General features: G+C 35.7%; 1 protein-coding gene across 1 annotated transcript in view; it reads left to right on the top strand.

The window, feature by feature from the left end:
• Nucleotides 1–16,185, top strand: part of LOC121407398 (formin-like protein 6) — an 84,460-nt gene that overhangs the window by 33,258 nt on the left and 35,017 nt on the right. Inside the window, exons 8-10 of the mRNA XM_041598452.1 lie at nucleotides 1,919–2,062; nucleotides 6,753–6,895; nucleotides 7,547–8,142. Coding sequence (XP_041454386.1) covers nucleotides 1,919–2,062; nucleotides 6,753–6,895; nucleotides 7,547–8,142 — 883 coding nt within the window. The remainder of the gene's footprint in view (nucleotides 1–1,918; nucleotides 2,063–6,752; nucleotides 6,896–7,546; nucleotides 8,143–16,185) is intronic.

The following is a 16,185-nucleotide window of genomic DNA, read 5'->3' as shown; positions in this document are numbered from 1 at the left end:
AGATAATCTTTTATCATAACCTGTTGTCAATAGTATTTATCTGAAGAATTTGAACGCAAATGTTTCCTTCCCCAGTGGCATAATTGAACATGATGGGATATATATACTAAAAGGGCTCGATTTGAAATTGAGAGAAGTAAAATGTGTTAATATGAGTCTGGTGTGGTTAATAGAGGGATCATTAGTTTATTAATGCACAGGCAATGCAACAATGTTAGAGAGTTCATCCAAAGTTTTTTGTGTGTGGATGCCGTGGCTAGCAAATTTCCAAGTATTATTACTTCATTGAGCGGATTATTTTATGCTCCATTTGTTGGTTTTATCTACATTATTTGGGGTTTTTTTATGCGTAACTGAAGTGAATGACCCTTCTCTTTTGGAATTTTAATTCACCGTGGCTTAATGTCATGTGATACAAGATCATGTATTATTTAGTTGAAACATGCTTGACAATTGAGTTTGTTCATATTCAAGTAAGTACAGCTCTAGTCATTGTTTATTATTCTGGAGGGAAGTAATGTGTTCATTTTTAGCCTCATCTGTGCTCATTGTGTTGTAAAGTTGTTTATTTAGATGTTTTAATCTCTGAATCTAATTGTCTGCAGCACTTGCATTCTGTTGCCCAATATGAAATCAAAATTTCATATTGCTATGATCCATATCTAAGAATGGCTGTTTTTGATAATTATTTTGGAACTTCTTAGTTTGGGACTTGTGATTCATAAAAAATAATTCAAGGCAAAATTAGCTTACAAATCTACGTCCTTCTTGAAATAGTAAAATGTAGTATATGAATAGTCCAAAGATAGATCGTTACCTTTTCCTAAAATAGAAATTTCTTTACATAAATGTTACATGAGTTGGTTATTTTACTTTGTTGGGGACAAAAAAATAACATTGTAGAATCTTGATGAAATCATGACAATATGCAGTGGTATAAGAAGAAAAAATAAAATGTGTAGTACTTGTAATATGTTACCACCACCAAAATGAATCATGTGTATTTCTTGAAATACAGAGCACACTAAAGCGCTTCTGTGAAAGCCGTAGTAGGTACACTGTATTGCAGACCATGTATAGACTTCTGATAAAGATAGTGGGTCAGATGCATAAAAAGTAGCAGAACAATTACTTCAAGCACAAGCAGTTGCCAGCCAAGCAAAAGATCATGCCTTAGCAATTGCTTTATTTCATATGCACAACCCTTTGCTTTTGCTTAAACCCTTTTCTTGCTTCCAGAAAGCAATTGCTAGCGGTTTGAACAATAGCAACGTCATGCTGGTGGGAACACGACTCACAGAACAAGTGCGGGACTCGAAAGTAAAGGAGTGGCAGTGCAAAATACCGCCTTTCTCATGTAACACCTTATCCTTGGATGTGTTGTCATGCTATTCCTTTAACTCAGTTCTAATTAATAAATGTATGTAGTTGGCATTCAGTTTGCACTTTGCACCTTGGGGCTCTCTCTCAAGTGCATAAACATGATTATGAAACACGAACGCCCTGATCAAGCAAATGCGCAAGCTGCTCGCACAGAGCTTGAAAGAACTGAAGGAAGTACTTATACACACAAGCAAAATGTTTGCTTTATGCATACGCTTTTTTTAAAGCAGTTCAGCTTAATCATCAGGCAAATGCTAGCAGGCAGTGAGCAATTGCTTGAGCTTACTAGCAAAAACATTTGCTTGCTCACTTTTATACATACAGAATCAAGTAAATGCCACGCAAAAGCCTAGCAAAGTCAATTTTATGCATCTGACCCAATATTTCTGCTTTATGTTGCCATCATCAAAACCTATCTACTAATTACTTAATTTCTTATTGTACATTATGTATTTTTTTATACTTGACAAATGAATGAAATTTTATCAGAATTGAGATTGAATTTAATTTGCGATCCTTTTTTTCTCTCTCTCAGGCTATTCGCTATGGATGCGGTGATAGGAGAGAGTCTGTGGCGAACCTTGGAGATGATAGCTTCAATACCAGTGCCGTTACCACCAACGGAAGCATCAAGTCTCAGAGAGAAAGCATTAATACCATGCTCAAAGGATATTATGAGGTAATCTTAACAAGAATATATAGTAAAGGGGTACTTCAGGCTGAAATTAAATATATCTAAATAAATAGAGTAAAATTCATCAAGTAATATGCTTAAAATTTCATTAATATTTGATAAATAATGGAGTTATTGAATTTTAAAGCAATAGTTTGTGATACCACTTTTTATGTATGCCATCATGAATATTCATTAGGTGGGCTTTATATCAAATCCTCTTTTCCTCTTATGTAATTACATAAAATCATAATTATTTCATATTTTCATACATATTTGAATGATGTGTATCTGTAGTGACAAAAGAGTTGCAACAGTGGTTATCTTACATATGAAATCATTAGTCAATCAATGTCTTTTGATTCTTAGGGGACAAAATTTAAGAAAAAACATGATTTCATAATTATAATAACATTAAAAAGAATAAGTTGGGATATGCATCGTCAGCATGCTGATAACATTGCATATTCATAAAGACATGCATGAAACTCTTTGTGCAAATCTTCGAAATGTTATAGCTTTGTTATTCCTCATCCAATTTTAATGAAACTTTCAGTATTTTATTTGTCTTATTTTTCTTTATCTGGTCAGATCATGTTATTTCCACCCTGGAGTAACCCTTTAAAGACATTGATTAACATGTACATTAGTCTTGTTTTAACAAAATTCAGGAAATTTGATGTGTGTTGTATTTTTTCTTTTGGGGAATTATGCCTTCTTCTGTTAACATTTTTAAAAAATATTTACAGTCTTTTATGATAAATTATTTTGTATGGATTATATTGTAAATTGATATCTTGTGAAAATTGGAGAAAATAAATGATTTTTTGAATTGAATTGAAAAAAATATTGTTTGTATAGATAAAAAAACACACAGGAAGAAAATAATACAATTCTGCAGACATTTTTAATATTTAATATATCTGCTGGTGGTGCATCATGGTACTAAATCGATTAGTATTACAAAGGTCTTGCTTTTAAAGATCATGAGCTTTGATGTGTATTGTACTTAGTATTGTTAATTTGGATTAAAAAAAAACAGGAAGGAAACAACAATTGTATGGACACTTTCAAGATATTTGTGACTGTAAAAATGTCATGTAATTTTTATGATTTTTTTTCATTCAAACTGACTCGATCACCAAAATAACTATAAATTTACAAGAACTTTTTCAGGCCTCAAAATATGTGAAAATTATTTTCCACATTCATATCCATGCAAAGATGACACTATCGGTCTGAGTAGCAGATGAGATTCGCAATTCAAAATCGCTTGCTGAGCACAACCAAAGCACTCTACAACTCCCACACACAGTGTAACTCGTGATTTGTCTCACCATTTGAGAATACCAGCAACCTTAGGACATACCACTGAGAAAGTTTTCATAATTTTGATTATTCTTGGGTTTTTAGTCAGTCTGAAATTACCTCTCATTATACATTTTCAATGTACCATAGTCCAAAATATCATGCATTAATTGTGTTTAAGAGTTAAATGCCTTAGAAAATCAAGTCCTCATTTAAGTAAAGAGCCACAATATACTCTAAATATGCAATATTTTAACTGATTTCTTTGAAATTGATACAAAAAATTGTCTATATTAATTGGCCATGCTATCAAAATTAAGCAAGGGTCAGCTTTTTAAATGATTTTGGCTATATTTCCTTTTTATTTTCTGTATGTTTCCATTTTTAATACTTTTTTTATACAAAAAAACTTTGGGAGCTCTTGCTATTCAGCTTTTTTCAACACTATTCAGCTCATTTATATGTGATCACCCACACCACTGGTAGAAGTGTTACAGTGTTTAGATCATGAGCCTTAATGATCACATGTGCTAGCTCTGGGTGTGGGATACCGGGTGTTTATCAGGAAGCTAAGAGGGGATGTTAGGGAGGATAGGAGGGGGTCAAGATCTCTTTCAAGGGGTGTAACTAAGTAATAATTGATTGGACCATATGGGTGCTAAATAGGGCTGAATGGGTGAGCTTATAGCTTTATGCACTGATACTTGCTGATTCCTAAAGTGAAAGAATTGAAAATAGAAAGATAGGGCTATATGATAGGTAATATCTAGGCCTAAATTCAATTTCGATTCTTTTGAAATTACTCAGACTGTTTTAAAGATGCCTTCTCATATTTGATGAATTCCCTGATAAGTAAAAAAATATAATGAGGAAACAAAGTTTGAAGTTGGACACTGAGCAAGACAGTCCAAGGAAATGGAGTCAAACAAATTCTTGTATCTCGCCTTGGACTTAACTGTACCAACTTCGAATGTTAACAGTAAGAAGAACTCATTTGAATAAGCTAATTTTTCTCATTTTTACTTATAAACCAACTTATCAATTTTTCTTATTACAGAGAAAATTCACTGATATTTTTTTTGATGGGGAGGGGGAGATTGACAAATCACATTTAATCCCAACTTTTACCTCATTTTGAAACACCCCCGGATGTGCTATGGTAGACAAGAAGTTGCAAAAAACCTTGGAAAAATCTTTCTTCCAAGGTTTTCACTGACTGAGTTAGAATAGTCTGTATTTCCTGGATCACTTTAGTCACATGATTGAGATAATATTAGGGTTTTCTATCTTAGTGAAGCAATGGAAAGGAATTTCACTCTTCTGCAACTTTGTGCATTCAACCCCGTCTCCCTCCCCTTCTACAGGATTATTTAATTAAATGTACTCATGCTCCATTCAATATGGACCTTTTGTCTTTGTACGATGTTATTATGCAATCAACTTGTTACAAGTGATTGTCACGATGTTCACTTTAAAAAACAAAAAGAAAAACAACTTAATTGACTATAACCGGAAATGTTTAATCTTAGGTAGGGGGTAATTTTGTACTTCTTCCAGGCCAGGAAGAGGGTAAATACATTCATAGAAATAACTTAGATATCTTTGAATTCAGCCAAAGTTGAGACTGTAAGGTCTACTCTAAAAAATTGTGTTAATTTAGCACTTAGAGTCCTTGTATAGAAAATCAGCACTCAAAGTGCAGTCACTATACAAGGAAATTAAGTGCTAAATTAACACTTCATCTTTAGAGTGGCATAAACAGAGATATCATTATCCTAACTCATATTGAGATTTACCATACCCCATCTGAATTATATTTTTCTTCCTCTTGAATTTCTGTAATAGATAACAATCTTTTCTGGTAGAAATACTTCTTTTTTACTAGAGTGAGTGCTTCATCGCCATTCTCTGGCAAAACACACTTCTGTTTGTATTTGGGATGTTTCATGGTCTTTGCAAACATCTCCCTGTCATTCCATGTTTTGACTGTAATTATCTTTGCTCAGCTGTGAGGGGAAACTGTTACATGGGTGAACCTTATGCTCTTAAGGAACACATAGTTAAGAGCAATCACTTAATGTTGCATTCCCATCAGCCTCGCAACATAAACCAGTATGTTAAACATAATGCTCTTGTCAGGCGGAAACATATTGATGTATGGTACACACCTATGAAAGAATATCAAATTTACCTGCCGACTACTGGCTTCTGCAAAGGTCCATAAGCTTTGAACAGGGCCCACCTGGTTCCAGTCGACAATGTTTCAGCACTAGTGAATGCTCTGAAGTTCACTGTTGTGATGGGTTGACCTTTAATAAAATCAGAAAAACAAGAGGAAAGAATTGGAGAAGGATTGATAAAAATTCATTAGAGAATAAAAGTGTTATGTCATTTATTTGTTTAATATGTGAGGTCAAATGCACTTATCACACCTATATGTCATGTAATATAAATTCCATCTTTTCATGGAACATGATGAATAAAAAATATTGTTCTTAAAGAGAGAATATGAAATAAGGTGTCTCATAATGTATCATAATATATCAACGAAAAGTTACTTTCCATATTTTTCTTTTATATGGAGGAGATGCTTGTCCATGACATCAAACACTTTAAACATTCATAACTCTGTCATTATTGACAAATTTTTGTCAACCCTGCCCCATATTTTTTGTCTATGTTTTTCTACTTTTATTAAATACCAACGTATTGTCAGGGTGAACTTCCCCTTTAAGAAGGAAGCAATGGGGCAGGTGGTAGGATGTAGTTAATATAAACTGATGGCGGGAGGTGACGGAGAAACAAGGAGGAGAATTCGGTTGCTTCCTGTGCTGATCTTGTGAATGGGTATTGCTTCTGTGTTTCACTTTCCTCAACGAAGTTCAAATAAAAATGTGTGTCGTGAGGGAGTCGACAGAAGCGCGACTGCTTCCTGTGATGAGCAAAGAGAATGGGTTTAGAATTGCTACTGTTGAAAAAATACCTTCTGTATCCTTATTAGTTTCTTCCCTCTCTCTCTCTGCCACTCTTTCTGTCTTTCTCTGTCCCCCTCTTTCTGCTTTTCACCTCTCTTTCTCTTCCCTGGTCTCTCTGTCACCAAAGAGTTTATGATTGAAGGAAAGCATCTTCCCTATCCTCTTTAGTTTCATTTCCTATCTCTCTTCTCTTTCCATCTCTCTCTATCACTCCGTCACTTTCTGTCTGTGATGGGGCAATTTCTGCGGGAGCAAATATATGGTTATCCACATGAAAGAACTCATGATAACCTTCCATATTTATGCTATTGCCACAAAATTCTATAATTCAAATTGCCTATGTATAATAAGGATCCATCATTGTCAGGAGGCGGTTGGTTAACAAACCAATGCTTTGTTTTTTCTGGTCACAGGAATTAGAAGCTCTCAACTCGGTGATGGGTGGAATGGATGGTAAGAGTGCTGAAGCCAAGAAGACGGCCATGAGGTTACAACAGATCATCAAACATCTTGAAAGCTTCATAACAGATTACAAGCCATCTAACGATGATACAAGGTGATTCAACCATAGTCAGTCGGTAGTCCAATACTTGAAGTCTAGTTTTGTGCCCATTGAAATGGGAGTGGCCAGATTCACCTCATGCTTTTGGCAGTAAACCGTACCCCCTCCCTCCCCTTTTCACGATTCATTGCATCTTCCATCCTCAAACCACCAACCTTCCACTTCATGCCTTCTATGGCTTCCTGCTCCCTCTCCTCAAACCACCCACCTTGAGAATAAGCAAAAGCCAAGTTTAACACATGCCCGTCTTTCAATTATTGAATAAGCCATGTTTTAATGACATAAGATGTTGATACATTTTTGTCCAACTTATTTTAGGCCAATTGCTTTGTTATCAATCAGTGGAGAAAGTTCTTTGCATTAGTACTCATTTATTTTTTCATTTTGACGTAAGGATATGTACAAATTTACGTTGAGTTATTAAGACGATTGAAATGATAAATCTCTTCTGTCACATTGTCAAAAACTCCAAATTCTATAACACAGAATTTTGCCTTTTCAAATAGAAAATATGAAAATTGAATAATGTCTCATTTCTATGTATTCAATGGCATTATAGACTACGTTTTGAAATAAAGCTCAATTTTTTTTTAGTCTATTGTTTATGTGAGCATTTCCTAATGTTTTGAAGTGTTTTGTCCTTAGGCCGGACAGCTCCAGCGGGAATTCAGCATCTCTCGAGACTGACATCTCATCGAACGGTGATCGTCCTGCCAATTCCTTAATAGAAAATGGTATCAGTGATCAGAGTAGTATGGACGAATCTGCTTCCACCAAAAACACTACCACAGACTCTGTAAGGCTTTCCATAATCTACCGAAACAGCTGGGCACAGTTTGAGAACAACGGCATGCGAACATCATCGGTCGTCAGCTGCAAAGACAGCGACCCCATCAAGAACAGTTTGGAAGATGCAAAGCAGTGCAACGGCTCGGAAAAGATCACACTGTCCTCCATCAAGAATGGCCTCTCTGACATCTTCCCACGGAACAGCGTGATGATGAATGGAGGCGACATAACAGGCGGGCTGGAGACGGTCCCTGAAAGTAAGCTGGAGAATGGGGTGGAGGCCACCGTAGCCAATAGCAATGCGGCATTCCTGGAGCAGTTGGACGCCGATGCCAACGGGAACAAACCAACTGCTCCAACGCCCAACCAAAATGCACCTAACAATGGACACATTCCTCTAATCTTAGAAGACTCTCTGCCTCCCCTTCCTCCTCCCCCTCCCCCACAATTAGGTAAGTTACCTTGCATGCATAGCACCTACAAATATATATACTGTACATGCATCAAGTCTGTTATCAAAACACCACTTATTATCTTATTTCAAGTTTGAAAATTTAAAGGTTGATTGACCACCTTTATTTTTCTTTTTAAAATAATACCATGATTAAGATTTTATGTTATGATTTTGCAGCCATGGAGTGCATATTATATTAGATGAAGGAAGGGAAAAATTAAAACACGCATTGTTGTTACTATGTGGTGCACTACGTAGCAGTGTGACATTCTTAAAAGAATGCACTTTTTGAAAAGATTAGTGAATTTTTGGGGGCGTTTGAACTTGCCCCATTACTTCTATGTTTTCCTTTCAGTCCCTGAAAAATATATTTAGTGGGCATCCTTACACTGATTGTGCTTAATACAATGATTATCCTGTAACATCATTACAGGAATCTTAAAATCAAACTCCTGACTTTAAACAAGTTGAATTTTTTAGCACACCACTACCTCATCCATATCAACAGATACTCTTGTACTGAAACTGTCCTCAAGTAGTGCATGCTTCCAGTGAGGTATCTTGACAAAAGTGTAGGATTAGACAAGTAGGATGGGAAAGGAAATGGCGCAGTTACCCTAGACTCTATAGGCCTTTGTGCATGCCTCCTCCTACTGAGTGAATACTGTTCCTTCCTCACCACTTTCTCTCCTAGGGCCACTTCTCTAGCTGTACATCCTTGTGGTTCTAGCACATTAGGAAAATGCCCAGAAGTCTTTCCCCATAAATCGCTCAGTATTATTTGATAATGTATGAAACTCTCCCACTAAACATGGCCAAGACTCTTCTCAAAATATCTTAGATACTAGAGGTTCTAGTTTCCTTCTTTTAAAAAAAAACTCACAGTTGTAAAGTTACACAAAAGACAAGATATAAAAGTTTTTTCTGGATGATGTGGAAGTTCAATTCAGAATGTACAGTGTGCACATATCATGCTTGAGTGAACCTAGAACTTCAAACCTTGTTTTCTCCTTATTCTTTCACCAGAATTCTTTAACATTCATTCAAGTACTTGTATGGGTTATTGTAGATTGATTTTGACAAGTTGTATATTATATCAAAACTTAAAAAGTGCTTTTTAAAAGAGCAATAACAATTTCAAAATATATTTTTAGTGACTTATTGTTGGTTTTGGAGTGGCAGGTCATATATTTGATCTTAATTAGATATGAACTTACCCTACTTTGTAATTTATGATGTGAATTCAGTTCTTATATGCAATGATAATATATCCAATGTTGCTGATGGTATTAAACTTATTATGAAATGAAAGTGATATTATGTAAAATAAACAAAAATATTCCATAAACAAGCTTATTGTTTATGGATTGCTTTGTTGAAGCATTTCTTTTGGACCTCAGTCCCCTTTTGTTGTCAATGCAAAGTACTATTTAGCATTCAATGATATTGTCTCTTTGCTTATTTTTTGTGTATCACTTTATAAAAACTGTTACTTTTCTTTATCATGGCATGATTGTGCACGTTTGTGTTGCCTGTATCTCTTTTTATTTTCAGATTCAGGAGCTCCTGTCAGCAAATTCATGTACTGCATGATTTGTTTGCTAGTTAGAGGCCACATTTTCTCCTTTCAAATACCTTCTAGATATTAGCAATTTTATTCCTTTGTTTGCCTATGATATTGTAGAGGAAATTGCTTTTCTGCTTTCTTCAGGTTTTGTTCTTATTTTTGTTGACATTCCATTTTATATTAATTGTTAATATTATGAAAGAGTTCCAAAGAAAAGGATCAAAGAAGATTGGAAAGTTTGAGAGGTTTGTTAAATCAGAGTTCCATTCTTTCATAGCAGAAATAATTGTTGAAAAACATTAATGGATCTACATTTACCTTTTTTGTTCACCGTTTTTCTTGATTTGGTGATAATCATGGAATTAAACCTTCAATAGTACCCTATTTCCAAGCACTTAAAAATGTTTTTATTTTCAATGATCTCTGATCACATTTACCCTACATGGGAGAGTTTATATCCCTTTGTAGAATGATGCCCTTTTCACCTCTGACAAACTGTCCCTCATCTTTGCGCAAGAGAGTAGCATAGCAAGAAGTATCTAGACTCTTATTCAGTCAGTCCTCAACAAATCTAAATCTACGAATGATAAAGAAATGTTACAAATTGTTGTGTGCTTCTTAACGTCAAAACTATGCTGCTGCCAATGAAGACTGCTGAATTATAATAGTGTGTCATAAACCTTTTAAATACAACTACTCATCTACTAGTCACTGGCCATATAATTAGAATAAATCAACCAATCTATATATTTTTATATGGCATTAATCTAACAAAAACCCAAGTTTCAACAGCTCCCTCTTGTGCCAGGACATTGCCACATTTGGTGAATGGAACCTCCGGGTGATAGGAAGAAGTAAACAAATTAGATTTACAATTTTGTGCCTAGTCAGAGGGGAGACGATTATCTAGCGATATGATGGTAGATCTTGCAGAAAATACTGTCTTCCTAAATGGATTTTGCTGTGGTGTAGCGCTTCCCTCCGATCAAGATTAGCTGATTGTTACGTACGCCTTGGTAAATCAAATCTTTGAATGGGGGAAAAATCCTAAAAATAACCCTGAATATTTGACGTCATATATTTTTGAGAAAGAGAGGTATACAGACATTTTTTAAAAGAACTTTATAGTATTAAGTCAAGCAAACTTTATATTTTTATTTAAAGGCCACCGCACACCTTACGACCCGACTGGTCGGCGACTGGCTTGCGACTGAGTGAGGGGAGATGAATCGCAAGGCAGTCATAAGCCTCGACACCGCACACCTTGCGATCCGATCTGCGACTCACGCATGCGCTTTTTGGCATAGCATCTGAGAAATTGCGCTTACTACTGCTTATGCGCGTTGTTTATCATAATACGCGTTATGCAACTCTGCTGTCTGATTGGCTGGAGGTTGGATTGAGCTTGCAATCCAGTTATAAGGATTCGACATGTCAAATCCTTCCGATTTTCCTTGCGACTTGTCTCTGACCGGTCTGCGACGCTCAAGCTGACAAGCGCTGTGACGTCACATCTCCCCTCACCCAGTCGCAAGCAAGTCGGCGACCAGTCGGGTCGTAAGGTGTGTGGTGGCCTTAAGACTTAAATCCTGAACCCTTGGATGTGAAGAATAAACCACAATGCCATGGCACCTAAAAAATAAATATATCACAAAACCCTGATAATAAGCAAATTCTTTTGAAATGATCATCATTTTGTAGCATTCTAAAGTATGATATTTGATAGGTTGATTCATAATCATTCCATCAAAAGCTCTTTCCATCACTGAAGCTTTATTTCACAGGGGAAAATTGCATCTTCAGCCTCCCTACAAATCTTGTTCTTTTCATGTGTGTTATTGATTGCTGATCATAGTGATCTTTCAAACTCATTATGTTATAATGGTACTCATTGGATGTTACGGAACCTGCTTACGATGAAGGGGTGTGGAACGACGCCCCTCGTTTCCTGATCTCCCTCTTCCCCCTCCCTCTCTCTCTCGTTCTCTGTTTTGTCCCTCTCCCTCGTTTATCTATATCTATCTGCTTCTGCCTCTCTCCCCCACTCTCTTTCTCTTTTTTTTGCTCTCCCTCTTCTTTCTCGTCTCAGACCAATTTCTTCAAAGCCACCTTTTTCTATCTACCCCTTTTGCCATCCTCTTCTTCCATTTCTCCTACCCCTCTCCATTAACTTGCGTGTCTCTCCTTTCGACTTTATAGTCAGGCAGCATATGTCATCTACTTCGAAAAATTGGCTAAGTCTGATTTTTCACTTTTATGTGATTGGTGACATCACAAGGAACAACTTTCAACTTGGTGACAAATTTCTAATGGTCATCTTGACCATGTGAGGGGTCAAAATGTGGTCAATAGGGGTCAATTTTTGGAATTGCCCCGGTTGTATTGAGTCATACATCAAATTGTTTGTCTGGTTATACTGAACAAAAAAGTGTACACAACCATATACTCTTGACCTCCCATTAAAAAGTTATGACCGGAAATGTCAAGAGGTCAACGAACTTTCGTTACATTGTATATTATATGGCAAATTACACTGAAGGTGATAAAAAGCTAATGTTTTTGTGTTTTTTTTTCTCTTTTTTGCATGTGTGTACTTTTTTATTTTTATTTTAATAAGTTCATCTTCAGAGGTCATTATCCAGAAGATATTAAGGGTCAAGACAAGGTCAGGGAAAGGTCAAAAGGTCAACAAATTTTCATTGGTATCCAAAATACACTAAAAGCGGTTTGAATCTTAGAAGTAGGTTCTTCATTTTGAAAAGTCTCTAAGGAGACATCATCCATTAGGTAAAAAGGGGGTTAAATGTGCTCATTTAGGAACAAAATAGATGAACAGTGATATACGTCGAATAGTTTAGTGTGGTATTATGGTTTATTGCAGGAATACCTTGAAACGACTTGACAAAACCTATGAAAATCGTATCATCTTCATGATGTTATAAGTGCAACCAGCTCTTTCCGAGTTTCTTGATTTAGGAATTCAATTCAAGTTCTTTTCATTTCCAATTTACCGGTCTTTGATATGTAAAGAAACATTTCATCCATTTGCTTTGTACAGAATATTTTAATCAACAGAAAATATTGTAATGTCCTGGGGTATAATGTGTAATACTTTGCTAATAAACACATCGATTGATCAGTGCTCCCAACTCCAAAGAAATTAAGATGCCTAACATCTTATTTAATTTAACTTACGAATAAGATAATGAGGTTAGGATTGAGGATGATACGATAAGTTGGGTTCCAATTGTTCCTTGATTAATTGGAACGAGTGACGGTTATATTATTTCTAAGAGGCAACATTTTGCAGGCATGCTCATTGTAGTCGTTAGTCATGTCCATTATGCTGATGTGATGTATTCTGACCATTACTCGATTTCTGGAGCCAAAAAAGACTGCACAATATTTCTGATTGTGCTGTCATTAACACGGCTTTAGGCCTACTATTTTATCAAGTGTTTATCAAGTTTTTTTCCAGAGCATACAACGTGAATCTAAACTTAATACCTGTTCTCACGATAGTGATATGCATAGATGCTGATTTTTCTTTTGTCGTGTTTTTTCCTACTTGGTGAACTACCTGGATGTTGCCAGAAAGAATAATCACAAATGTCATTGAAGTAAACAACGGCCATGCCGCAGCGGGCGGGGGTGGCAGCTGCCCCCAGAAATTGTGAAAAATTGCATTTTTCTTTACTGAAAGATACATAATAATTGACCAAAAGTATGCGCGAAATCTATAAATTTCTCTTTACAATTATGCAAAACGGCCCCGATGATTAGCTCAGAACAGCACAGCACCAGAAATGTGTAGTCCTTCTTGACTCCAGAGATCGAAATGGTCAGAATATATCACATCAGCATAATTGACATACATGACTACAATACGCATGCCTGCATGATGTTGCCTCTTTGTCAGAAATAATATATCCGTCACACATTTGAATTAATTAAGGAGCAATTGGAACCCAACTTATCATATCATCCTCAATCCAAACCTCATAATCTTATTCTTAAGTTAATCCAAATGAAATGTTATGCATCTTTCTTAGGAGCTGGGAGCACTGGTCAATCGATATTTATTCCGTTAACATGGTTAACATAGTATTACACTTATACCCTACTACAATACAATAATTTCTGTTGATTGAAATATTCTGACAAAGCAATGAAGGAAATGTTTCTTTACATATCACAGACTAGTAAATTAAAAATGAATTGAACTTAAATTAAATTCCTTAAAAAAAGAGAAACTCGGAAAGAGCTTGTTGCACTTATTACATCATGAAGATGATAAGATTTTAAGGGGATAAGGGTTTTTCAAGTTGTTTCAAGGTATTCCTGCAATACCATGATACCACACTAAATGCATTCGACGTCTATCTCTATTAATCTACTTTGTTCCTAAATAAGCCCCTTAATATATTAAATGTCTTAGATACAGACTTCTCAAAATAAAGAACCCACGAAAAATTAGACTTCTAGGATTCTAGTCGCTTTTAGTGTATTTTAGCTACATGTTGACCTTTGACCTTTCCCTGACCTTGTCTTGACCCTAATATCTTCTTGATAAGGACCTCTAAAGGTGAACTTATTAAAATCGAAAATAAAAAAAGTACAAACATGCACAAAAAAGAAAAAAAACCCCGGAAAATAGCTTTCTTAACACCTTCAGTGTAATTTGCCATATATACAATGCAACGAAAGTTCGTTGACCTTTTGCTATTTCCGGTCATAACTTTTTAACGGGAGGTCAAGAGTATATGATTGTGTACACTTTTTTGTTCAGTATAACCAGACAAACAATTCGATGTATAACTCGACACAATCAGGGCAATTCCAAAAATTGACCCCTATTGACCACATTTTGACCCCTCACATGGTCAAGATGACCATTAGAAATTTGTCACCAAGTTGAAAGTTGTTCCTTGTGATGTCACCAATCACATAAAAGTGAAAAATCAGACTTAGCCAATTTGTCGAAGTAGCCGGTAAATCATGACATATGCTGCCTGACTATTACCCCTGTCTTTCCTCTTCTAATGCCTGTTTCCTGTGCTGCTCATTAAAGCATTATCAGTACCACCTACAAGCTTGCCCTTGGTAATGATTCTTTCCATATCATTTGGCACAAATCTACAAACAAACTTGAACATTAGTTGCTCAAAATTATATTTCCTAGAATTAGTTTATACAGGCATTGACTATCTGGATTGTGATTGTAGATCTTGGGAGTGTTTGATGAAACAAGCAGTGATTTTACTGACTAATTTGCTCTTAGCCAATCATATGCAAGTATTTCAGTAGCTTATAACAATATGGAAAATCAGTGGTCCTGAGATTTATGAAAATCTCTATTTCCTGTTCCTTACATCCCACCGCTGCCACCGTAATACAAGACTTGCTTTTGAGAATAAAGATGAAACACCAAAACTAATCATCAGTCTTTTCCACTTGGTCTAACTTCATTTTTTTCACAGGCCAGTTATGATTTTGCAAGTTTTTGCATGGTTAGAAGAGAATGCGCAGAGATTGTTAAGTTTCCTTGCTGAATATATGCGATTACAGACTGCCACCTATTATGTGTTTATGGGGTCCAGTCACACAATTTCTGAAATTTGTATAACTCTGCCTCAAACAAAATCATAGAATCTGTGAAGAAATTATATCATCATCATATACCACCCAGGGGAGATGAAAGGGTAACAAAAAGTTTTTGTTTACCTTATATCATAGACTACATGTAAACAAGGCATTACGTGGAGTCCGCCCTTCTGTATTGATCATACGTAATATTCTCTGTCGATCTATAATTATTTCACATCCAATGGAAGATGTGAATTCCATGATCTCAACCAGATGTGTTTGTTTTCATCATGAGATTATGTCAAACAGGCGTGTAATGATGATTCCCTGGGTTTGTTTTGGTGATGATAGTTGCTTCTCATTTCCTCCCATTCTAAATGTTTTAGCCGGGGAGTAGTAAAAACATCCGTTTTCCAAACATTTATCATCTCCTCACAGGCTGTTTTTAGAGGCAGTGCAAGGTTTCAAATTTTATGGGGTATTGGGAGAATGTTGTTTTTGATTGCAACTCAAGCGCAAAGTCCCAAAGTCTAGCATGTTTGGAAGTTGCAAGAAAGTTGGATTGCAATCGAAGCCAGGTCAGCTACAAATTTGCATTAAATCAAATGAATTGTCATTGATATTAAGACTTATGCTTGATTTGGAATAGAGCATGAGTTTCATACAATTCCTAATTAAAAAAACATTTTCTTCAATTGGTACTTTCCCTAAAGACTGTCTATTTGAACATGATACATGCATGTATCCTTTCATTGAAATTATGACTACAATTTGTTCTGCCTTGCTCTGTTCCATTATAATTTGTTAAGCAATCATTCCTTTACTCCTGTATTTCAGACACTTTTTTGCCAATCTGCACCACATATATTCCCATAGATGTCCCATATT

Source organism: Lytechinus variegatus, chromosome 2 (assembly GCF_018143015.1).
Source record: "Lytechinus variegatus isolate NC3 chromosome 2, Lvar_3.0, whole genome shotgun sequence".
In the NCBI taxonomy this organism is placed as follows: domain Eukaryota; kingdom Metazoa; phylum Echinodermata; class Echinoidea; order Temnopleuroida; family Toxopneustidae; genus Lytechinus; species Lytechinus variegatus.
Note: the sequence above shows the minus strand (reverse complement) of the source record. Positions and strands in the feature narration are given on the sequence as shown.